This window comes from Canis lupus, chromosome 4 (genome assembly GCF_011100685.1).
Source record: "Canis lupus familiaris isolate Mischka breed German Shepherd chromosome 4, alternate assembly UU_Cfam_GSD_1.0, whole genome shotgun sequence".
Lineage (NCBI taxonomy): Eukaryota > Metazoa > Chordata > Mammalia > Carnivora > Canidae > Canis > Canis lupus.
Window position 1 is genome coordinate 25929786 of NC_049225.1, and position 25127 is coordinate 25954912.

Genomic DNA, 25127 nt, shown 5'->3' on the forward strand with positions numbered 1-25127 from the left:
TTTTCTATTAAATAGTCAATCAGATATATAACTTCCTGTATTGTGAATCTGTTTACACAGAAGTTCAGCCATATGTCTTCTATTTAGGTCTCTGCTTGTATTGTAGAAAGGTTATTTATTCCGTAGGCAGTTTGCTTTCTCCTATTTCTCTCTCTTTAACATCAGTTATATTACCTGTGAATGCAGTTTATAATATGGGCAGCCACATCCAAGTTTTTGGCTTTCAAAATTGCAAGTACAAAGGAAGCTGTGATGTATTGTCTTGTATTTGTACATATCATTGGGACACTTTCCTTCATTTCTTATTCTGTGGCATTGCCTAGTTCTGGCCAAGTTCATTAATGACCCATGCAATTTGGTGCTCTACCTGATGTCTAATGTCTCATGTTGTGATGGAACTAGCAGAGTGATCATGTTGTATTGTGCTGGCCTGGCAGGAGCTCTTTAACGTGGCTCCCCAACATCGACCCTGGGGGAGCCAGCAGCTGGAGCAGCTGTCAGCTTTTGACAGCAAAGTGTCCTTGTTGCTATTGATTGGGGAGTTCGGTCAAGTGCAAAAAAGGGATCTAGCCATAAATGGTAGTTATATGATAATCCTGGTGATAAATAAGTGTCTTGTGAAGTATTACTTGAATTTGTGGTCTAAGGAGAGGGAAAAGAAGGCAGAGTAGTTAGAGAAGGTTGGCATAACAAGCTATTCAGTGCAGTTATTTTGTAATGTTAGGGAAGTCTGCAGATAATCTTTTATTAGGGGAATCTGTAGTTAAGCATCCTCCTGGTAAACTTTCAAATAGATTCTTAAATACTCTCATAATGGTAATTGCTTCTAGAATTTACAAGGATTGAATTAGACTTTGATCATGCTAAAGCAGCACATTCCCTGACATTAGTCAAGCAAAAATTTGCTTTTTTAAAACAGAGTATACAAGGTGAAAGAAAACTTGTATGCCCAGGGCTTGCTTATATATCTGCTTCTGGAGACATGAGGCAACCTGACCTTTGGGGATCACCTGGGCTTCCCCAGCAGAGAGCTGTGCCCAAACACCTGTGTCTCTTGCTTCTCCAGTTCTCTCAGGCCAGTACCATAGACCTCTCCTCAAGCCTAGCATGAGCTTTAAGTGTTACTTATTTAGCAAGACTGTAGCATTTTCTTTTTACAGTGTATCACTGTGCTTTCTCAAAGTACAATTAGTTAATCCAGAAATGAAAAGTCCAAGGACAGAAAACAGATGCTGTTCTCACACACAAAAAATGAGAAATAAAATTCAATCAGATTTATTATTTAAATGAATTCTTTCTAAATTGAAGAGTTGTTATGTGGGTAGCTTTCGACGTAGTTTTCCTGATATTAGATGCTTAGAACTAACTTGGATTTAGTTAATTCAGTATTTATCATGTTTAATTTTTATTTACTCAAAGATTAAAGCAGTTTATTTCTTCTGGAAAATTTTAGGATCTTATGAGTAAGGGACTTCAGCCAAAATTGGTAACTTTTCCAAGCAGCTGGTTCAAGAAATTAGGAATTTCTTTAATAATGAGCCATCCATTTCTGTATTCAACAATTTAAAAGGCCTGCATAGCTAGGTTATGATTCCAGTGTATACTCAGTACAAATTGATTAGTTTTTCTGTTGACAGATTCTGCTTTGTATTCAAAGCCTAGTTTGTGCAGATTCCTTAAAAGCAAGGCAAACATATTTGAAAATACAGCTTTTCATTAAAACGTATTCTTACTTTGGCAAAAGTAGTGGTAGTCATAATGATAAATTATTACTATGTGTCGCTGAAGAGAACCAGTTGTATAAAGCATCCGTATAAGTCTGTATGTATTTTTGAGAATCATGCTGCAGGCTGATCAATTCATATTCTATTCCATCCCACTGTACATGGCTGATTTTCCTTACTTCCTCGAAGAGGCCATGCTCCATGTACTTTGAAATCTTCAACATAAGATACCTCATCTGCAAGAACCCTACCTCACACCTCCACTCCTTTTGTCTATCTAACTCTTAAGATCTAAAGACTCTTAACTCAGGCTTTAGATCCTGATGTAGATGTGACTGGCTTCTGTTTTACACTAACATAACACGGTCACATTTACTGGTCTCATTGTAAACCCGGTAAAGCGAGGGCTTTATCTTTCTGCATACCCAACTCTCCCACAGTGCCTGACACGTAAGGCAGTTCAGGGAATATTTGTAGAACGAAAGAGTGTTTCCTTTCTTCATCATAGGTCTTTCAGATAAAGAATTATTTAGTTACCTTTGTCTGAAATGGAAACAGTTTCAGAAGATTACACTTGCGGGTGGATCTGTCCAAATCCACCAATCCAGTATTGCTGCCCATTGACGCTGTTATCAATGTTTCAAAGAGGATTGAAAATTAACTTACATTGCTTGTGATTGTAGTATTTTTTTAAAAAAGATGTATTTATTAAAAAAAAAAGAGATGTATTTATTTATTCAAGAGAGAGAGAGAACACGGGGGAGGGGTATGCAGAGGGAGAGGGAAAGAGTGTCCTAACATGGGGCTGGATCTCTGACCCTGAGTTCACAACCTGAGCTGAAAACAAGAGTCCAACACTTAACCAGCTGTGCCACCCAGGCGCCCTGTGATTGTAGTATTTAAAATCTCTAATTTTTTATATTGGTGTTGCCATTGTAGTGACCCTGTGAGACATCATAATGCCTTAATGGTAACTTGTCTTGTACATCACTTTTGCACTTTCACTTCTGTCTGTAGTTCCAAATGTTTTTCTGAATTGGTGCTTTCCCTGATAATTCATATTTTTCCCTAAGTTAAACTGACCCTTCACATTTGTATTTTTACAATCTCAGCAATTTTATCAGTGGCATAGTTTTCTTTCTTTTTTAATTTTTTTTTTAAAGATTTTATTGGGATCCCTGGGTGGCTCAGCAGTTTAGTGCCTGCCTTCGGCCCAGGGCATGGTCCTGGAGTCCCAGGATCGAGTCCCATATCGGGCTCTCTGTGTGGAGCCTGCTTTTCCTCCTGCTTGTGTCTCTACCTCTCTCTCTTGGGTCTCTCATGAATAAATAAATAAAATCTTTATTTTTTTTAGAGTATCTTTATTGACTGCATTGGCCATAGGCATATTTGTAGCTATGTTAAATTTGCTTTGTACTTCTCACATAATTTATTTGCTTGACTTGGTCTTTTAATTATACGCAGTGTATGTGTACATGAATTTATTCTTGGTAAAAAGTCAGATTGTATAGATTTAGCAGTGATTCCTTTGACCTGTCCCATTATTTATTTACATTGCACACCTGAGCCCTTTGTATAAAACTGAACATCTCCTTGAGACATCTATAATTTCATAATTCTTCACCTTTAAAAAATAATTTTGAAAAAAATCATTTTGAAAATAATACAGAAAAACTACAAAAGTAGTAGATTTTACCCTTTACCCAGCTTACCCCAACATTAACCACTTATATAACCATAATATAGTTATCAACCAGAAATTCACTGGTGTAATGCCATTAAATAAACCACAGTCCTTACTTCAACCTCACCGGTTTTTCTCCTGCTATTTTTCTGTCCCAGGATCCATTTCAGGATCTCACATTGCCTTTAGTTGTTGTTTCTTCCTTAATCTCCTCCAATCTGCTGTGTATTTCCTTGTTCTTTTCTTTTTCTTTCATCACCTTAGCCAACAGTTCACAATGCTTGCTATGGTCTACTCACTGAGATTGGTGCTTAGAGGTAGGGAGATAAAAGAATAGAAGAGACATGACCCTTATCCTGTAGCTCTAATGAGGTAGACGACATATATACAAGTAATAGCAACACAATTCCTTAAACTGCCTGCTGGAGAAGGCTCTTATACTCTCTGAATAGAGAGAAGAGAGTTACTACCTCACTGGGCATCAGTGTGAAGGCAGCTTTTGCAGAAGAAATGACCTTTGATGTAGGTCTTACAGAACGAGAGAACTTTTATTTTCAGAGAACTGGCGTGGAGGAGGAGGACATTGTGGACCAAGGGAGCAGTATTTGGCATGAATACATGAAATGCTGTGGTAACTTTGTAGACAGGCAAACCACTGAAGAGAAATGGAGGCGAGCATAGTGAGGGATGAAACTAGAAATGTAGTCAGGAATCACCCTTTTCATTGTTTATTTATGTATTTAAAATCAATGAATTATCTTAAAGTGTGTTATTAGTTTCAGAGATAGTTTACTGATTCATCAGTTGCACCTAATACCCAGTGCTCATTCTATCAAGTGCCCTCCTTAATACCAATCACCCAGTTATCCTATCCCCCACCCTGCCCTCCAGCAACCCTCAGTTTGTTTCTTATAGTTAAGAGTCTCTCATGGTTTGTCTCCCTCGCTGATTTCATCTTATATTTTTCCTTCCCTCCCCCTGTGTTCATCTGGTCTGTTTCTTAAATTCTACATATGAATGAAATCATATATTTGTCTTTTTCTGACTATTTCACTTATTTGTATAGTTTAGTTACATAAATTTGTTACATTTTATGGTTGACAGTTGCCAAATTTTTAAGCTTGGTTTTTAGCTCTTTGAATATAGTAAAGGTAATTGTATTTTAATCTTGGCCTGTGTTTTCAATATTTGATATTTCTGTGGGTCTGGTTGTGTTGTTTATTTAGTTTCTGCTAATTCTGACTCATGGTGCCTTGTCACTTCATTAATTGATTATATGTTAGATTATATGCCTTATTTTATGTTAGATTTTTTTTTTTTTGGAAAAATATTCATAGAAATGGTTTGAAGCCCAGCATTTTCATGTGCTTCTACTTTATGCTTGTGTTGAACAGGAGCAGTTCAAGACCTTCTCAGTCCAGGTTCACAATCCAGGTGCTATGATTTGAGCTGCTAATCCATGTATAGGCTGGTTACTTAGAGTTCATCCCCCCACTTAGGAGTAGCCCAGCTCATAGTAGGGGTTAGCCTAGTAGAGACCTCCAGCATTTTAGGCCTTTAAGGCCACTACAGTTTCATCTCAGCTTTTCTTCCTGGGTTGGTAAATAACCTCAGGACAAAAATGGCTCTGACTATTGGATTTATTGCTCCAGCCTCCTTTCCTCACCAGTCTGGACAGAGAGTTAAGCCCCATCTCAGCTCTTTGGTGCTTATGTGAAGATACATTTACTTTGTTCAGCTTGTTACATTGTCTTTAGCAGGAGGGTTGGCATGAATTGCCTATTTGGTCATCACCAGGAGAATGCCTCCAGCATTTACTGCCTATACTAGATCTGTATTTTAGTTGAATTATTTTTTTGACATTTGTTAATCTTAGGGTTTCAACCAGATGGTAAACTTTGTGGGTATGGGCTCTGTCTTGATACTTCTTATCCATGTTGCATAGCATTTATTACAATGGTAACTGGATAATTGGTTCTTTATATCTATCTCTTGGTTGATTGACTGATTAAATCAGATTAAAGCAGCAATTTTCCAACCTCTGGTGTTGTCTCCTCATTGTTCATAAGGCTGCTTTTGTTCTTCAGAAAGAGATTTGTTGCAATTTGAAAATAGCCATGTCTACTTTTCTCTTTGCCTTTACTGTCCCACCCCAAGGTGTGATAACCCCTATTAAAGTAACCACTAAAAACCTTGCATAAAGTGGTACACAGGAAACCTTTCTTAATATTAATTTGTGTGTGTCCTAAAAGGAAAGATTATTGGGATGTTTTAGAAATCAAAACATTTCATTTTGCTAATGAAATATTTGTATAAATTTCTTTTGAGCTTGATTTGCTGTTGATTTATTTTTGTTCCATTTTGCTTTATATCAAATGGTTTCCTCATGTAAATGGGTTACAGTAATCTCAGTATTTTTAGACCAGAGCATCTACCCAAGTATGTCCTAATTGCTGAGTAAGAAGGGTATTATCTATGAAGCTGTAGCTGTGCTCCTCTTACGATCTTCCATTAGCATGCGCTGAATACTTGATATATTCAGAACGGACTTGCCTATTATATTCTTGCTCCTCTTCCAAATTCATCATTGCTTTGGTAAGGGGCTCCCCAGACCAGGACTGTAAAACCCATGTAATTCTTCCTCACTAGTGGTTCTTCTGTACTTTTGGCAATTCTCTAATGGCTGTTTGAACTATTGGTTGTCAGACTAACCTGATTTGTTTCACTTGTAGACAAAATGGCTTAAGCCACTGTTGATTTTTGTGGCAGCTCAGTTGCTTGGAGCAAGGTGCTAATGAGACACGGGTCATAGGTCCAGGCTCAGAGTGGGTTGGTAAGCTTTGCTCTGGCCCATGGCCACAGACCCTGACTCCCCCTTGCCAGCTGTCTTGCACATGTATGCCATGGCTCATTATGGGGACAGAGCAGGGGGTGTAGATAAGACAAGGCAAATCTATCATCTCTGCCAGAAAAGACAACTCCTACTGATAGGTCAGTAACCTTTTCGTTGGAAGAACAGCACATTAGTATTAGCTTCCGTAGACATGTCCATCTGAAGCTTTTTCTTAAAATAACTCTTGTTATTGTATGGGGTGTCTGAATCAAGTCTGGAATACTGCTCAACATTTTAAAACATTTGAGAATAAGGATGCTATTTTAGTTTGTAAAAGATCTTTGTTCTCAAATCAGATATTTAAGTCATTTGATAAGGCACTAGAAATAAACTACAAAATTGGTATTATGAAAAAATCCAACAAGTTTAGGAACTGTCTTCCAGGCATTTTTACTCCCACTCTTAAAAGGGGGGGCCCTTTGCCCCTTCTAAAAGAAAGGAAGGAAGGCAGCAACTATGGAGGAAGGAAAGAATATGGATACATATATAGGTGAATGGAATGGTGCTCAAATAAAGAACTTTTCTAGGAAAATGTGCAAGTTTGGTCTTTACTGGAGCATTTTATTTTTTATTTTTTATTATAAAATATTTATTTGTGTGAGAGAGCACGAGTAAACATGAACAGGGGAGAGGGGCTAGGGGAGAGGGAGAAGCAGATTCCTCACCGTGCAGGAAGCTCAACATGGGGTTTGATCCCATGACCCCAGGACCATGACCGAAGTCAAAGGCATTAGCTCAACTGACTGAGCCACCCAGGTACCCATAACAGAATATTTTAGCAGATAATATCTTGCAAAAGGACTCAATAGGTAATTGAACAGATTTTCCCTTTAGGTGCTTAGCTTTGGTGTCCTAAATTAATTTGGCTAGGAAACTAGACATTTCCTCATGATATGTTTAACTCCATAGAGGATCTGATTCTATTGTGATTTGAATTCTTGCATCGTGTAAAGCAAAGGCAGGTAGTGGGTGGGGAGTGTGCACGTGTGTGTGTGTGTGTGTGTGTGTGTGTGAGAGAGAGAGAGAGAGAGAGAGAGAGAAAGAGAGAGACTTACGAGACTTACTAAAGGTACTTCAGGCTCCATGGTAAACTTTTTGGTTTACATCAGTGAATCCAAGGTATGGTTTTGTACCACTGGTGGTAGGCTATGAACAAACACTGCATTTCTATGTCAGTACTTTTATATTAATAGTATCGGGGTTGGGTGGAGAAAGCCTGCTTCAAACCTGTCATTTGAAGGATATTACTACTTAAGATGAGTTTCTTTTTATATGCACTTTTAAAAAGAACAGAAGTGAGTCAAGTTAAAAAGACAATAATAACACAGATGATGTGTGGATGAAGCAAAATCACTGAGGGGGTCTGGGAATGACTGAGAATTGGGAAACACTTAATTTTACCTTGTAACAGAAGAAAGTTCAGGCCCTCAGAAGCAGGCAGGGGTTATTGGAAAGAATCAGGTCCCTAAGATTAACTAGAAAGTGACTAAGTTGGTTTCTCAAGTTCCTGTTTATTGCATGCAGGGTCAGGATAATAAGAGTTAAATTTAAAACAGATCTTTGAGATATAAACTCAAGACAATTTTATTGAGGAATTATGGGCTAACAATTCCATTGTTAGAAGTAAGAAGTGGGAGAAGGCTAGCATTCATTCATTCAACCAATATTTCCTGAGTACTTGCTGTATGTCAGGCATTGGTGTAGGTACGGAGGATCCAGTAAGGAACAGAGCAGGCCTGTGCGCTCCTCGAAATTCATTTACATTCTAACATTCTAACGGGAGGAGACAGATAATAAGTAAATGTATAGCATGTCACTTGGTGATAATTACTATGGAGATGAATAAAGATGGATTAATGAGTGACAGGGTTGGGGAGGGAAGATTGATATTTTAATTAGTTTGATTAGAAAGGCCACTCTGAGAAAGTGACATTTGATTCTGAAAGAAGAGAGGGAGCACTCTGACATGTTTGAGAAACAGAAATGGAAAGGAGGCTGGTGTGGCTGGAGTGGTTGTGAGAAGGAAGAGTAGAAAGGGATGAGGTAGAGACAGGAAGGAAGGGCTCTGGCTTAGCTTGGGAGTGAGATTGGAAGCCTTTGCAAGGTTTTGAGCAGATGAGAGACATGATCTGACTGATTTGTCTTAACAAGGCTGCTGTATTGAGAATAAACTGTAGGGTAGCACCAAAGAGGCCAGCTGAGAAGGGTATTTCAAGCAAGAGATATGAGGGTTAAGACTAGTATTGATGGTGGAGAGGGTGGCCAGATTCTATATATATTTTGAAGTAGAGCCAACAGAATTTGTAGGTAGACTTCAGTGTACAGTACTATAAAAAGAGAAGACTGGGGCTTGGGTGGCTCAGTCAGTTGGGTATCTGAGTCTTGCTTTCTGCTGGGGTCATGATCTCGAGGTTGTGAGATCAAGCATTGGCTCCATGCTTGACGGGGAATCTGTTTGAGATGCTCTCTCTCCCTCTTCCCCCTCCCCCACTCATGGTTTTTTTTTTTTCTCTCTCTCTCTCTAAAATGAATAAATCTTTTAAAAGAAAAGAGTGAGGGTAGCCCCGGTGGCCCAGTGGTTTAGCGCCACCTTCGGCCTAGGGCGTGATCCTGGAGACCCGATATCGAGTCCCGTGTTGGGCTCCCTGCATGGAGCCTGCTTCTCCCTCTGCTTGTGTCTCTGCCTCTCTCTCTGCCTCTCTCTCTCTCTCTCTCTCTCTCTCTCTGTCTGTGTCTGTCATAAATAAATAAATAAAATATTTTTTAAAAAAGTGAGAAGATTTCAAGATTATTGGCCGGAGTAGTTGGAAGGATAAAGTTATCATTTACTGAGATGAACAGAGGTAGTAGTGAGAGTAAAGGGGAAAGCCTGCATGTGGTAGAAGGTGGGCGGTACCTTTAAATTTTTTAAAACTTATTTTTATTTAAAATGGTCTTACTCCTTGTGGCAGTACAAACAAGGGACCTGTACTTTCTTTTCTTCTGAATTTGTAACTGTAGTTCTCCTGGAATATCTTTAAAAACTATAAATAAAGTCATAATATAGCTCATTTTGCTCAGATTTTTTTTTAAAACTTCCTTCATAAGCTCTTGGCTTCCAAATAGCAATGTTTTCTGCCAATTTGGTGACTAATTGGGTTAGAGGTTAATAGCAAGACATTCTTATAAACATCAATGGGAGTGGTGTATCCAAATGAAAGCTTGTGTTAGGCAAAGATTCAAAGAATGGGAATGACTAAAAAACATGTTCTAAGCCAAGTGGATATTAAGAGTTTTAACTTTGAAAGAAAGGGACATTACCTTCGGAAATATCTATCTTAGTTGGATGTTGCTGATTTAATTCTATGGTCAGGTTTAAAAATGAAAAGGTATTCATTACCATTGAACACCACATTTAAGCCATGAAATTGACTTTTTAAAATTAGAAATTCTACAACTTGCTCCTCACTGTGCTGATTGGACATTCTGATCCTTTTGCCAAAAAAACAGAATGTTGGATTGTGTGCCTTCCAGCCAAGAGAACCACTCTTCTATCTCTCCATAGGCCAGTTAAATGTTTCCTACTGCTCTGTGATGAAATCAGATGATGGAATCTGTCAGTTTGCTCTATTGAATTATTTTTTTCAACTTTGTTTTAATTGAGCCTTTGGGACATAAACTATTTCTTAACATCTGAAAGCTGAAGGTCTACTATTGGAATTTATGGGATGCTAAAGGAGATCTTTTAGCCTCTGTATCCAAACCAAAATATAAAATCTCTTTTTTTGTGTGTGTGATAATCATTCTATACTTACCCCTCTTCCTAGGCTTCACCCCTCTTCCCCCCCCAACCCACAAAATTTTCAATGAAGAGTATTTCCTAAGTAGGTCTAGGTTTAGTCTGTTCTTTATAATAACATTTCTTTTTGATAATCCTTACAAAGGCGCTGGTAATCACAGTGGTTGGCAGAGAATAAAGCATTTTGTGAAACCTATACCTGGAAATTGAGTCACTTTTATTGCTTAAATTTCCTTCACAGAATAATATAGGTTCTGTTGGATGAGTATTTGTTATAAAAGCAAATTATTAAGGGGCAGAAACTGTCTATATAGGGTGATGTGTAGGGGGATATCTGAACTGGATTATTTGTTCCTTTATCTGTGTTTTCAAAGCTCCTGAACAATAACTCTTACAGCACTCATTACATAGTGTTATCATTAGTTTTTGGATGTTGTTCTGTCTTCTAGAGTAGAACTTCTTTTATAATACAGTGCCCGATAGACATTTATTCATTCACTGAAAGAATGCATTGAGTGCTCGTTATGTGCCAGATGTGGCTATGGCATGTGTGTAGGCATAGAGCAGTAAGCAGAACAGATGCAGTTTGTACCACATGGAGCTTATATAGCTCATGGCAGGGTGGAGGGCAGGGCAGCCAGTGCAGAAAACAACACACAAATAACCATAATAACCATGCAGTTATGGTGGCAATAGGTGCAGGGCACAGGGAGTATGTGACTGGGTGCCTAATACTACTAGGTATATTGTGAACACAGTGAATAATTGATTCTGCGATTAGATGCGCACTTGAAGATTTAGACTAGTCAAAAAAGTTACGTGTGATAAAAAAACAAAAACACCATTGTATGTCTATTGCTTAGAAGAGAAAATACAAACTACTTATTTTTATGTAGTTGAAGTAAAACCTGACCCAGATCCTTTCTTGGGTTCATGCCTCTGAACAAGTGTTCTAGTCTTCTTCACCTACCAATGCCTGCATGCCACCTCATTCCTTCCATGTCGTCTCAAATCTCCTTTAGGTCAAGGTCCATGTTATATCTTTGAAATTCTAGAGTTTTGTCCTTTATTTCCCATGGAGGCGTCAGACAGAAGTTTCATGAAGGAATGTATCTGTTTCTATAGCTTCCTCAGGATACATCGGAGACCTCTGCTTGGCTCTCCCAGGAAGGAGTGACTTCTAGTCAAGTCAGCTCTGTGTCTCGTTCCTTCATTTTGGGATCTCTGTCCTTCCTCTTCTTAGGCAGGGTTGTAATGTAGTGAGAGTTAAGCATATTCAATAGATGAAAGGCAGTGGAATCTTCATAATCAACAGTAAGTATTACTACCATACTGTTGTTCCCTTAGAATGCACATTGCAGGAATATAAATTCCGAATCTTAGTAAGGACACCAGTGTTCTAGATTTGACCTAGATGTTGATGTAATAAACAGTTCCTACCAATTCGTGTGTTGGCCCAGCATAGGTGCTTGACAAGGCCCCTTTCAGTCTTGTGTACATCCCTCCAACCCCCACCCCAGTAGTACAGACTGCTAATGAATTAGGAGTCATATCTGTCAACTGGCAAGGGACTGCCTAGAGCAGATCCCTGTGGAGTGAGACCTCACTGTTTCTGTGAATATAAAGAAACCTCTCAGGAAAGCCTGAGTGATTCAGGAAATCTGAACTGGGGAGCCAGCGGCTCAGCAGGAGGCACCTCTCCTTGGCTGACTAGAGGCTGCTGTAAGAAATGTTTTTTTGGCTGTCATAGACTTGTTGAGGAAATTGAAAATCTCCTTTTTAAAAAACAGATCATTTAAAATCCTTTCTGATGCAGAATATCAGGAAGTAATGATGGGCTAGATTATTCACTGCGGGGTGGAGGGGGGATGAGGAAGCCTCCGGGAGCTCTGGGTTCTCTCAGTGGCTCATCTCCACAGCCCCTCACCTCTCACCCTTCCTCAGGTATCTTTTCTCTTCCGGGCTTGGAGCGGATGCTGTGTTATTTCTTAACCCACTTGCCTTTGTTGATGTCCTTGGCTGTTTGCAGGCATCCAGTACCACTGAAGTTTGTCTGAAGACTGTTTGGCAGCTTTCATATTGATCTTTGCCCCTGGACCCTGTGCTCTCCATCCTAGGAAGCATGCAGATCAAGTGGTCACATGCTGCTTTGCAATGCAGGTAGAAGAGACCCTCTGAGCTTAAGCACTAGAGGACTCTCAGGCTTATGCCAGCCAACCCAGATCATGAGTCAGACATCTGAACTCATCCCCAAAGAGTACTCCAGGAAAAAGAAATGGTCTACCTGGCATTTGATTATTTGGAAATTTCTTTTAACTGGCAGCCCTCTATTTCATCAAGGGTATTAATGCAAGAGTGTACATTGCAGAAGTCGAGGAAAGTAAGTTGTGTTTTGAATAGCTGTAATATTGTATTCTTTGCTCAAAATGTGTGAAATTGTTAATCCTACTCTGTGAACTAGGATATTTGAATCAAGCAAGTATCCCCTGCTTGTGCCAGATGCAAGAGTTTACTTTCTCTTTGCCTGGTTAAATTATCACTTGCCTGATAAGTAATGTTTTGGAAGTCTGTTATATCCTGATGATGCATTAAGCCCTGAAGAGGATGTAAAAAGTGGAAGACCCTCTTTCAAGAAAGTAGCGCTGTGATTGAGTGGATAAGACTCATGCATGTGAAACAGAGAATGCTAGATAGTTTGAGTGGGAATCAAGTGTAATAGTGCATGATTTCAGTTCTAAGTACTATGTGTGCAAGAAGGAAAAAAGATGAAAAGTAAATATTATTTAGTAAAATCCAACAGGAGAAATAAATATTTGTAATATTTTCTATTCTTCTCTCTGTAAGAAAAACTTGAATTACCTCTTTAATCACTGTGGAGAGCCTGGATTTTATTCTGTACCTTAAAATTCTTAGCTCATTTATGTCACTTGACATATGAACTTAACCTTTTTGGAGAAAGACATCTTTAGTTTTCATACATAGTTGTTAAAACTTCAAAAGATTTCATAGCCCCTTTCTTGAAAAATTAAGACATCAAGTCAGCAAGTACTTACTGAGCACTGACCTTGGGCCAATGAATGTACATTTTTTAGATTTTAGACATTAGAGTAACCCTAGAATAATGACTCTTAAGATGACTTTGATAAGTACAAGATGGTGAGTTGAGCATTAAGCCAAGAACCTTGGTTTTCCCTTGCTGACTGTTTTTCTCTTTCATTGTGTGATAGTACTTAGAAATGTTCAGACTGTTTTTGTCCAAGGTGTGTCCTCACCCTTGTCAGGATATGCTCAGTGATTTATAATCAGATAATTTGCGAAGCTTTGGGGGCTCTCTGATGGCAAATGCTACATAATACGAGGTAGTAGTGATTTGGGTCTCGTCACATATCTGATATATGTCTTTCACTATTTTATGCGTATTTCTACCAGAGATTCTTTCCTCTTAATGGACTTTGAAAGTAATCATTTATCTTGAATGAAATTGGTTTCTTCTACCTATTGCTGGGGAATTTAGTTTTCTAACTGGAATGTCTGATCTATTTTATGTGCCTGCCAAAAAAATCCCCAAATACTGGCCGCCTGAGTTCTGGCTAATGTTTCCAGGCTCTGTTTTGAAAACATTCCGTTTCTACCCTGTGTTACAGATGCTCTTGCATACAGTGAAATCCTGTGATAAATATTTTTCAGTGAACATAAAGTATTTGAAAAATAAACGAATGGCAGTGTTATCATTAGTCATACATTGACTGAGCGCCACCAGTGTATTCATCATCATGTATAGGACATAGTCCAAGACACAGTCCCTATTTGGTGGTTTTATAGTCTAATTATCTGTGAAATGGTCATGTCAAAAAAACCAAGGAGCTATCAGTTGGACAATTTGTTTGCAGTTATGATTAATAACCTGCTCTGGGTAATTAATAGGAAAATATATGTGGCTTTTACTGGGCTGCTAGTTTCAGATACATAATCAGTAAGTGTGTACTCAAAATAATTAATTGTAAATAAAATAATTCTTATGAATATATCCTAGGTGTCATTCTTACCTATGTTTTAACCCACTCAAGGAAAAAAGGTGAGGACAAGTAGGTAGTTTTGGCATTCTTTATGGTAATGTTATATAGGTCTTAAATATCTGTCAATAACAGGGCAGCCCGGGTAGCTCAGCAGTTTAGCGCCGCCTTCGGCCCAGGTTGTGGTCCTGGAGACCCAGGATCGAGTCCCACATCAGGCACCCTGCATGGAGCCTACTTCTCCTTCTGCCTGTGTCTCTACTTCTCTCTCCTTCTCTGTGTCTCTCATGAATAAATAAATGAAATTTAAAAAAATGCTTTTTTAAAAAAAAGTCTGTCAATAACATTATTTGAAAATTGTTTTTCACAGAGTGATTATTCTTGTAGTATTTATCCTTTCTTGATTATTTTACGATACTGCGAAAATACTTAATATCTATTTAGACTTATTTGTCCTACACATAAAGTATTTATTTTGCATTAGATAAAATGAAAACATAATAAGGTGAGTCTTGACAATACAAATATCTGTTTAATTTCAGTTTTAGGAGTTTTATGGGCAAGACATTTAACTTTTTATGTAAGTTTACCTGTTATTTTGGCTCATGTAGACTTAGCTGAAATGAGAAGATTGACAATGAGTATAGTTATAAAAATTTATGCATTTGTTTAGATTTTTCCCCTACTTGTATTTAGATGAAGTTTTTGGTATTTTTTTTCCAAGAATGATTGTATGGTCCACTTGATTTCATTATAGGAGCTTTTTAAATTTAATGTGATAAGAATTGGTAGGTTAATAAAAATGTATGTTAAAAGGAATTGAAAGTTATATATATAGACATTTATTTATTAAAAATGATATATTTATGTATGTATGTATGTAGGTTCCATGCTGGGCAGTGTGGGTGGGGCTTGAACTCATGAAACAGTTGATAGATCAAGAGTTGAACGCTTAACAAACTGAGCCACCCATGCGTCCCTGTGAAACATTTAATTAATATTTTAACTTATATATACTGTCTTCGCCAGTTATATAATGGAGGCTCCAGGTCCTTTCTTTGAGCATGAGTTGGAGTTTCTTTTTTCTCAAGAATTTTCAATCTGAGTTTCCTTAGAGGCACCTGTGAAGCAGTCTGAATGCAGAATTCTTCTATATTGTAATTTTCTCCAAATCTTGTAATAATTTTTTTCACTGTTAGTCAAACTGATCTGAAAACATCCGACTACGTGTCCGTAGAGATTACAACTGTTGTTGTACACATAGGTTATTAGATGTTGGAGAACAATGTTTGCTTAAGGTATTTAATTATAGTAACAAGCATAACTGACATAAATAGATTTGAAAACAAACACGATTAAGCACAGAACTCAACAGGTGGAAGCAGAAGTGCACAGGTGTCCTAGACAATAGCTTATTAGCCACTAGTGTTGAGCATTTTGTGGAGAAATAAAGAGCTCTCTACTGCTGAGGCTGTCACATAGTGGTCATTTAGAGAGCATAGGCTTTTTATTCGTTTGTTTTTTAATTTGAGGCTCTTGCCAAATTGGCTCTTTATCTGAAGGACCTCCCTTTTTCCCCAGTCCCTGCCTGAATCCTTGCTCAAGTACATATATTTTAATCACAGTAGCCACCACCTCTCCCTTTTCCATCCATGTCCTTAACCTGTGCAGTTTATTTCTAACTAAAATCTCTCCCACTGTCCATTTAAAAATTTGCATCAAAATTCACCTCTTTATAAAAGCCCTATGGATTGACTTAACTCAACTTTTATACTTCTATTGATAATTAATGTTCTTTTATACAACTTTAATGAAATAAAACTTTAAGAACCTGAATTTTAGCATCAGGTCTGATGTCATGTATATAGTAAATGTGCACGTATCTCTTTAGCCTTATGGACTTATTAAAGAAAACAGGACAACTTTCCCCCCTAGTTTTATTCAGATACAATTTCATATAACAATTCTTGTGATGTTTAATTGTCAAATTGTTCACCATACCTTTCTTTTTTTTTTTTTTTTTCCATACCTTTCTTTTAAAAGAGGTGGTGTGGGGGGGAAATGTGGTCAAGGAACTGGCCTTTTATTTATTTATTTATTTTTTATTTTTTTTGGAACTGGCCTTTTAGAATGTGACTTTCTTGCTTGTGCTCTCTCTCTCTCTGATAAGTAAATAAAATCTTAAAAGAAAAAAATTATAAATGTGACTTTCGAACATTCCATAGGATATACTCTTAAAGAAAGCAAGAAACGTGTTTGTGAGATTTTGTTGTCTGAAAGCATGTTCTGGAATTATGTATTTATGATTTTTCACCAAGTAATGTGTAAATCCTTCAAGGCATTGGTCATATGTTCTTATTCTTTGAATTATGTATGGCATAATGGATAGACAGTCTGTGCTCTTGTTCCATTGAAGTAGTAGGTATTAGAAAAAAAAATTGGCCAAAAAGTTACCACATGCTCTATACTGTCTTAAGCACTTTGTATATGTGATCTCATATAATGCGCACAACTGTTGTTATTCCCATTTTACAGATATAGAAACTAAAGGAAGAGTCACATACTTGGCTGAGGTCATACTAGAAAATGGTAAAGCTGGGAATCAAACCCAGTGAGTCTGATTTCAGATTCTGTGCCCTTAATTCCTTTACTACAATGTAGGTCAACAATCTTTCAGAAACTTGCTGTAATAAGTTCTAAAAACTTAGGTAATATATAAATTTTCTTTTAATCAAACTTAAGGAAAAGCATCAAAATAATCCTTAGTGGAAGTAGATTTATTCCAAATAGGAAGCCTTGGAAACACCTCTTGTTAAAAAATGAGAGAGACTAGGGATACCAAGCATGGTATTGTCTGCTACCCAATGAGAAAAATATCTACTTATACTGTGAACCCTTTCATGTATACATATAACACCTGAATGAGGCTGGTATATTTATCAAGCTCTCACATCTCATTGCTGGGCAACATCAGGGAGCTCTTTTTTTTAGGATAGCTGTCCATCTGTTCTCCTCTAGGAACTCCTGGATTTCTGCCACTGCCACTTGGCTGCCGGCTTTAAGAGAGCCTAAATCAGTGAGTTGCTCACACCAGGGAGAACAAACAGGCTCTTCTCCTTAAAGTGTCTGTAATTATATGACCATAATTAGAAATAAAACCTTCTTTATATAATTTGCAGCTCATGAGGAAAGACTTTCTGCTTACACACCATTTTCTCCTCCATTGTCTCACTGGCTGGCCAGGAAATAGGTTACTTGGCCTAACAATAGACCATTGAATCAAGTGGAGAGATCCAGATTCCCCACACCCCGTTATTTTGCCACGTGGCCTTGGGGTTATCCCTGGCCTTTTCTCAGCTTTTGGTTTGTAGCGTTACATGATGTGCCTAATACAGCAATGTAAGAGTGTTGCATGTGGCAACACTTAATTTCTGGTCTTCGTCCTTGGAAAAAAAGAGGTAACCTGAAAATAAATAACTCATGAACAGAGGTACTCGATTTGTTGCCTGTGGTTGGGATTTGAGTTTGTTGTCATTATTGTAACCAGTAACATCCGTTTGGGTGATTCTACAGTGTTCATAGAGATTTAGGTCACTGTTGATTTTTGCCTGATGCTTTGGGTTTGAGTAGATGCTGATTAATTCATGAGCCCCAACTGCAAGGTAGATGTTCAGTATTGATTAGATATGCCCCTGGTTTTATGCTGTTAAAAAGGACTCAGTTGTGAAATACTCTTAAAGCTAAATCAATAGCCAGTAAAATGCCCCACCCCCCAAATGTTTGTATTTTATCCCTTTCATGAAATGAGAAGGACTGGTAGGAATTCTGTGATCTGGACTGTTAAGAAAACTGGCTGTATCTTTGGAACAGTATGCACATATGTTAACCATTCCAGGTGAGTATAAATTATTCATATGTACATCTTAGCTGAGGATAACTGACTTAATGGAGGAGACAACATAACAGTTTTCTTTGGAAAATGATCATCTTTTTTCTGGTGACATGGGTAAAGAACTTTGCTCAGAGCACGTCCAAATACCCCTAAAAATTTCAAGGGCTTTGAGACATCGTTCCTCATGGTGTAAGACTTTTAAACTGTCTACAATTTCTGTAATGATCATGGCCAGTAACTGCTAAGCAATTAGCTGTACTGGCAAAGGCATTAGGAAGTTTTCTGCCTTGGCAATATTTTCTGAAGATTTATTGAATTTTGAGCAATTTCTGGCTGACTTTTTCCCCTCAACATACAGACGTGTCCAGAATAACAGCAGTCTTTATGAAATCATCATGGAATCCACTAAATTCAGTAGCTTCTAGACGAGTCCATCTCCTCTCCTTGCCTTCTCTTCCAAGTTCCTAGAATGGGCGGTTACTCCTGCTGTGAGGACTTCCTGACCATGCCTACCCAGTCCTTAAATCTTTACAGTGGTTTCTCATTTCCTTTTGCATCTACTCTAGCTGTTCGCCCCATGCATCAAAGCCAGTCACCAGCAGGCTCTGGATTATCTCATTACTCTCATCTGCTACTTAGGTCCCCAGCTTTTTTATTCTCTCTCTCACCTTGCTTGTGAACTCATTACATTAGTCTTTTGAGCCATCTCCCAAGCACTGTCATTTTCTTAGACTCTCTTGTTCTTTTTTCTTCTGTTCTAAATAACTCCTGAAATCCCATCTTCTGTAAAAGTCGGTTTGAATTAAGCGGAGAATTGCTGATGGTCTCCTCTTCATCTTCTCTCACAATAATAGACCTCCCATAGCTTCTTCCTCTAATATCCACCCCCATTATAAACTCACCTCTGCTTCCCACTTCCAAAATGACCCTTGCCCTTGACTTATGTGTAATAACAGTATATCCCATCCCTGTTCTGGTTACTGTTCCTAATTTAGAGACTCATACGGGGGTGAACAAAGCAGGTTCTAAGGTCAACTGCCTGACTTGGAATCTGAGCTCTGCCACTTGCAGCTGTGCTCCTTTGGGCCCATTATTGGAGCTTTCTGTGCCACAGTTTCCTCCTTAATAAGATTGGGAAAATAATAACACCTACCTGAAGTTGTTGAAATAATTTAAGCACTTCCCACAGTACTGGTGCAAAGAAGTAGGCAATAAATATTAGCTGTTATTATTATTACTTATTAACTGGGGGGAGAGAGTGAAGGGCATAATGTCATATTTTATACACACACATTTATACACATGTGTGCATACACATCTACACAATCATAGTCACATAGTTTGGGAAAACTTTCAGAGTGATATAACTTTTTTTAAGAAATGAAAAAATACATTGTAAACTCAAAACACAAAATAGTTAACAAAATCCTAGCTGAGGCAAGGGTTTAGGAAGCACTGTCCCAGTTCTTTGTGCACATCTACTAAATATCTGGCATTGGTAGGCTGGCCTTTGCTTTTAGCACCAGAGTCCCATATATATGTATGGGCACGTGTATGCTTTGGAGTGATCATGATTAGGTGACAGATTTTTCTTGGGAAAGTTTCAAAAGCAGCCAGTAGTCCCCAAATTTAAGTAAATGATAGAGAAATTACTTAAAAAAAAAAAGATAGTGTGAAGGACAACACCTTTTTTAAAAATGACTTGTCAGGACTGTTCAGATAAATGTGCATCTTTTTATGCGTCCCTTTAGAGCCAGATATATCTTCAGTACAGCTTGTATTTGGCGTGGGGATAATTAATTGCTTTTGTTTTCCCAGTTTTGTTGCCTGTAAATATTCTGTTAAGGAATTTTATGAACATGCTGAAGGCAATCCTGGGCTGATAGCTATGTCTATCTTTCTTTATTTCCTTCTAAATTTTTATTATTTTTATTTTTTTTAGAGTGAGAGAGCACATGCACGTGGGTGGGGGGAGGGGCAGAGGCAGAGGGAGAGGGACAGAGACTCTTAAGCAGCTCTAAGACCTGATCCGAAATCAAGAGTTGGAAGCTTTACTAACAGAGCCACCCTGATGGGTATATTTTCTAAGTAGAATACTTACCAGCTTATATTGATTCTTTATATTTTAAAATATTGGCTGTAGATGTTGGTGGATTGCTTTTAAATTAATCTCTTATTCCTGATTTACCATGGAATGTATCAGTGAAACACTTATTTAGAAAACAGAGATAATTTTAGGTGGGAAAATGGAATCTTCTAAAAATAACAATAAATGATTTAATATACCAGTGTTGTCTGGGTAATACTGAAGGACCAAGAAGTATGAAGTGTGCATATGACTAATAAAGTCATAATAAAAAAAGTGTGCATATATATATATATGTGTGTGTGTGTGTGTGTGTGTGTGTGTGTATTTTAGTGAGATTACCCATACCTGAGAGGTTGCTACTCTTGTTGGTATAAAAATTACTTGGATCTCCTTATTTTACTTTATTTATGTGATTTCACAGCTTATATCATTTTACATTTTATTATTGCGTGTTTTATAAAATAAAAGTATTAGAGAAATTATGAAGGAGCATGGCATGAAAGAGGTGACCAGAGCTATTTCATGTTTGTAACTTTTATTTCTTTTCAAATGTAGATTTATTCCTAGTGATACAAATTGCTGTTTTCTTTGGCAGGCACTAGAAGCAAGTCTATGTGAAATTATGTAATGTCTGAAAAGTTATATTCATGATTAATTGGCCTATCCGAGAATGGTATTTGTGTGGAATAAGGCGATCATGCTTTTTATTTGGCATTGAGTTAATGCGCCCCCGTTCAGATCAGGTTACACTACAGGGCTTTTTGACTGAGAACTGTATGTTTAGCTTGATCTCTGAAAAGCGTAAAATGTAGATTCGAAGCCAAATATGCTGGAATTCATATTGTAGCCAAAGTTAGTCTTCAGATAACTTCAAAAGCAAGCTCTTTCCCTCTGTCACACTATAGTTAACCAATAGATCCGAGAGATTAAAAAACAACAACATGATCATCTCTGTGACCTCTGAACACACAGCCAGTCTTGATTATCCAGGGGTATATTATCTGTAGTGTCAAATAATAGTTTAAAATTCTTCCCGACCTTAACCCAGAGTGATCAGTTACAATGATCTATTTATTTATCTAAGCCAGACTTTACAGGAACTAGAAAACAAGGCATTTAAACAATTGTCCCCTCCCTTGTGTCAAGTTGAGAAATGATGACATTCATTACTACACAGTGATGGCAGACTTGATAATCAGAGACGAGGGTTCTGCAGTGGTCTTGGAGCATAATTGTCTTGGGAAAATTAACTTCTTCGTCTTCCTCATCTGTAATGTGGAAACAATAGTACTTACCTTCTGACATTTAAATGATTAAGTGCTTACCCGAGTATCTGTTCATGGTGAGTACTCTTCACTGCTGCCAATGACTGTTGCTACTACTGCTACTATTATTAACTACAACTTACCAGCTACTACTGTCACTATGATAATAGCTTCTCCTTCAGGGCATTAATACCAGGGGTTTGCTCCTTGGTGAATCCTCATATTGAAATGGAAAATCCTATCCCAAAGTGGTATATAAGTAATTTGGGGGTTACTGTTTAAAGGTATCTATTCTTATTACTTGAAGGTGTGGACCACAGATCGGTGGTATCAGTATCACCAGAGAGCTTGTTAGAAATGTGGAATCATTGGCCCTCCCCAGAACTGCTGAATCAGAATCTGCATTTTCACAGGCTCTCTAGGTGTTTTGTTTGCATATTAAGGTTTGAGAAGCACTAATCTACATATTTTCCTGTCACCCTTGCCTCCCCCCCACCCCCAAACTATCCTCAAAACCATTTGAATAATTTAGATATCACTACCAACAGTGGACTACCAGCAGTATCACGTGGCCTGTGCCTTCCAACAGACATGTGGCAGGTAATTGGAAAGAGGGAGAAAGGAGGGAGAGAAGAACCATGCTTGACAATACTAATATAATTCCCTAGATGGGTCTGTGCTCACTGATTTCAGATTGTTCTTTGTCATGATACTGAATATGAAAAAGAACACTGAAATTTTACGGGCTGGTATCTATCAAACTTGCTTTGGAGAGTTTCCTTTTTACTTGCAGTATCAACAATTGTTATATACACCTTATTTTCTTACATACACACACAGGACAGTACTCTTAAATCATACTTTAATTGATTATTTGGTATTAAGATGATGTCTTTTACATACTGATCCTACAAAATCATTGGATGGGAGAGTAGCATTTCATTTACTGTTCTGTTGTTTGGCCGGTGCCTCTTTGTTTCTTCCAAAATAAAAGTTCTGAGGATATCCAAGAACGCTGATTATGAATCACAAATTATGCATGATTGTGAAGGCACAGCTTTGTATTATCATATACTAGGTGGTAAGGATAATACTCTTTTTACTCAAAGTATGACCTTTGAATCTACTTTTTTCTAAAATGATTTGAAAAACAAATTTAAGCTAAACTTGACAAGGAAAAAAAAAGATTAAATGTTAGCACTATGTAGTGGTACAACCTCATGCAGTTAAAAGTACCCATGTTCTGTGACTCCGCAATCTCATGTCTAGGAATTTATCCTACCGGGTTTTTTGCACATGCAAATCCTCATATGTACGTTCTGGTAGAAGCAAAAGGGTGGCAATAACCTCTATCTGGTAGAATGAAAATAGTGTAACCCTTTTTTTAAAGATGTTATATAAAAAAAATAAAATAAAATAAATTAAAAAAAATAAAGATGTTATATATTTGTATGTGTCAAGCCTATCAAAGGAAGTTTAGAAAGGGGATTTGGATGTCCAAGGGTTAGACATAGCTGGGAGACTACTTTCCCATTCTGTGTATCTTTGTACTTTATTTTTAATAAATTTATAATTATATTATATATTATATATACACAATTTTTAAAGTTTATTTTTAAGATTTTACTTATTTGAGATAGAGAGCAAGTGAGTGATCCCAAGTCAAGGGAGAGGCAGAAGGTGAGGGAAAGGCAGAGAATCTCTCAAGCAGACTCCATGCTGAGTGTGGAGCCCAATGTGAGCCTTGATCCCATAACCCCAAAATCATGACCAGAGCCAAAAACCAAGAGTCGGATACTCAAATCAGCTGAGCCACTCAGATGCTCCATATGTAATTTTAAAACCAACAAAATAACCTTGCATTGAAGAGATTTAAAACATTTTTTTAAAGTAAGCCCCACCCCTCATATGTTTCTCAATCTCACAACCCCAAGATTTAGAGTTGTACGCTCCACCTCCTGAGCCAGCCAGGTGCCCCTTAAGCCCAGCTTATGTCTTTTAACATTTAAGTATTTTTTCTCTTACCTTTAAAAGCTTGTTCAAGAACTCTCTTATGTCTTTGGGGCCCTTAGACCTACATTTGTTAAGAGTAGGCAGTGAATATCAGTGGCTGCATTGCTCTGTACTTTCCCACACCTTAGACTCTCCTGAGCATGCACTCCTAGATGCCCTAATCACTCAGCTCTGATTCTTTTTTTTTTTTTTTAAAGATTTTATTTATTTATTCATGAGAGAGAGAGAGAGAGAAGCAGAGACACAACACAGGCTGAGGGAGAAGCAGATTCCATGCAAGGAGCCCGATGTGGGACTCGATCCCGGGACTCCAGGATCATGCCCAGAGCCAAAGGGAGGTGCCAAACCACTGAGCCACCCAGGGATCCCCAGTTCTGATTCTTAAGTTGGATACCACTGGAATCTTCTTGAAGTTTTTAAAAAAATTAAAATGCCAATGTCAACCCCAGACCTGTTGAATCAAAATCTGGGAGTATGACTTGTGTGTGTGTGTGTGTGTGTGTGTGTGTATTTCAAAAGCTACATAGGTGATTCTGATGTTTCCTCCTGATTAAGAACCACTATCTAGAGATGAGTTCTTAGTAGGATTCCTCTTATATTAAAACACTAAGTGTTACCCTCTCCCCTCCCAAAGCCTCCTAGGAGTGATGTAGAATTGGCACCAGAGTAGGATGAATGACTACTCTATATCCAAGGCAAAGAAAATGTCATTCTGAATAGCCATATGGCTCTCTCTGTTGTATTAGGATAATGATGAAAGTGACAGTGATGATAACAAATAAGGTTTTTGCATTGGAATCAACATTTTCTGCAAATAAAGAACATTGAAAGTAGGGAAGATTAAAAGCTGGTTCTTTTTAAAATCTCTAGCTTGATTGATCCAAAAAAGGGGGAAAGCGCAAATTAACAATACCAGAATGGGACAGGGGACATCACTGACGATGTAAAAAGAATAATGCAATATTATGAGCAATTTTATGCCAATAAATTCGGCAACTTAGATGAAACAGGGAAATTCCTTGAATGCTCAGATCACCACAGTGTGCACGCATGCACGCGCGCGCACACACACACACACAGAAAAATCTGAATAGCTCTATATTTATTAAAAGAAATTGAGTTCATAACTTAAAACTTGGCTACAAAGAATCTTCCAGGCTCAGACAACAAATGTAAATGGTGAAGTATGTCAATCATTTACCAATGCAGGTGTTAGATAAATTCCTTCAGAAGGTAGGAGGAAACACATCTCAATTCCTTTTATGAGACCAGGATTACTTTGATACCAAAACTAACCAAAGACTGCACAAAAGGGAAACTATGAAACAATATTATTCATGACATAAACACCAAAATCTTTCAGGAAGTATTGGCAAATCAACCAGAAAGATATAAAAAGCATAATATACTATGAAGTTTATCCAGAATGGGATTTATCCAGACAGGCAAGGTTGGCTTAATACTCTAAAATGAAGACATTTGATCATCTCAATAGATTTAGGAAAAGTAATCAACAAAACTTAAAATCCATTCATGGTAAAAAAAAATCATAGTAAAAAATCAAAAAACAACCTCTCAGCAAACTAGGACTAGAAGGAATTTCATCAGTCTGATACAAAGCATCTTTTAAAATAAAAACAACATAGGTAACACCATTAGAAATGGTAAAAGACCAACCAGTTCCTTCCTAAAGTCAGGAGTAAGACAAATATGCCCCCTTTTATCTTTCTATTCAGCATTGTACTGAGTTCCTAGCCAATGCAATATGGTAGGATA

The 25127-nt window shown here is 37.7% G+C and overlaps 1 protein-coding gene across 7 annotated transcripts in view; it reads left to right on the forward strand.

Annotated features, from left to right (window-relative positions):
• The window catches only part of KAT6B (lysine acetyltransferase 6B), a 186380-nt gene that overhangs the window by 79076 nt on the left and 82177 nt on the right, over nucleotides 1-25127 (forward strand). The window contains exon 1 of one of the 7 annotated variants that reach the window (XM_038534429.1): nucleotides 21871-21938. The exons of the other annotated variants lie outside the window; for them this stretch is intronic. Coding sequence (XP_038390357.1) covers nucleotides 21930-21938 — 9 coding nt within the window. The 5' untranslated portion in view covers nucleotides 21871-21929. Of the gene's footprint in view, nucleotides 1-21870; nucleotides 21939-25127 lie in introns of those variants that run through there. 7 annotated transcript variants of the gene reach the window in all.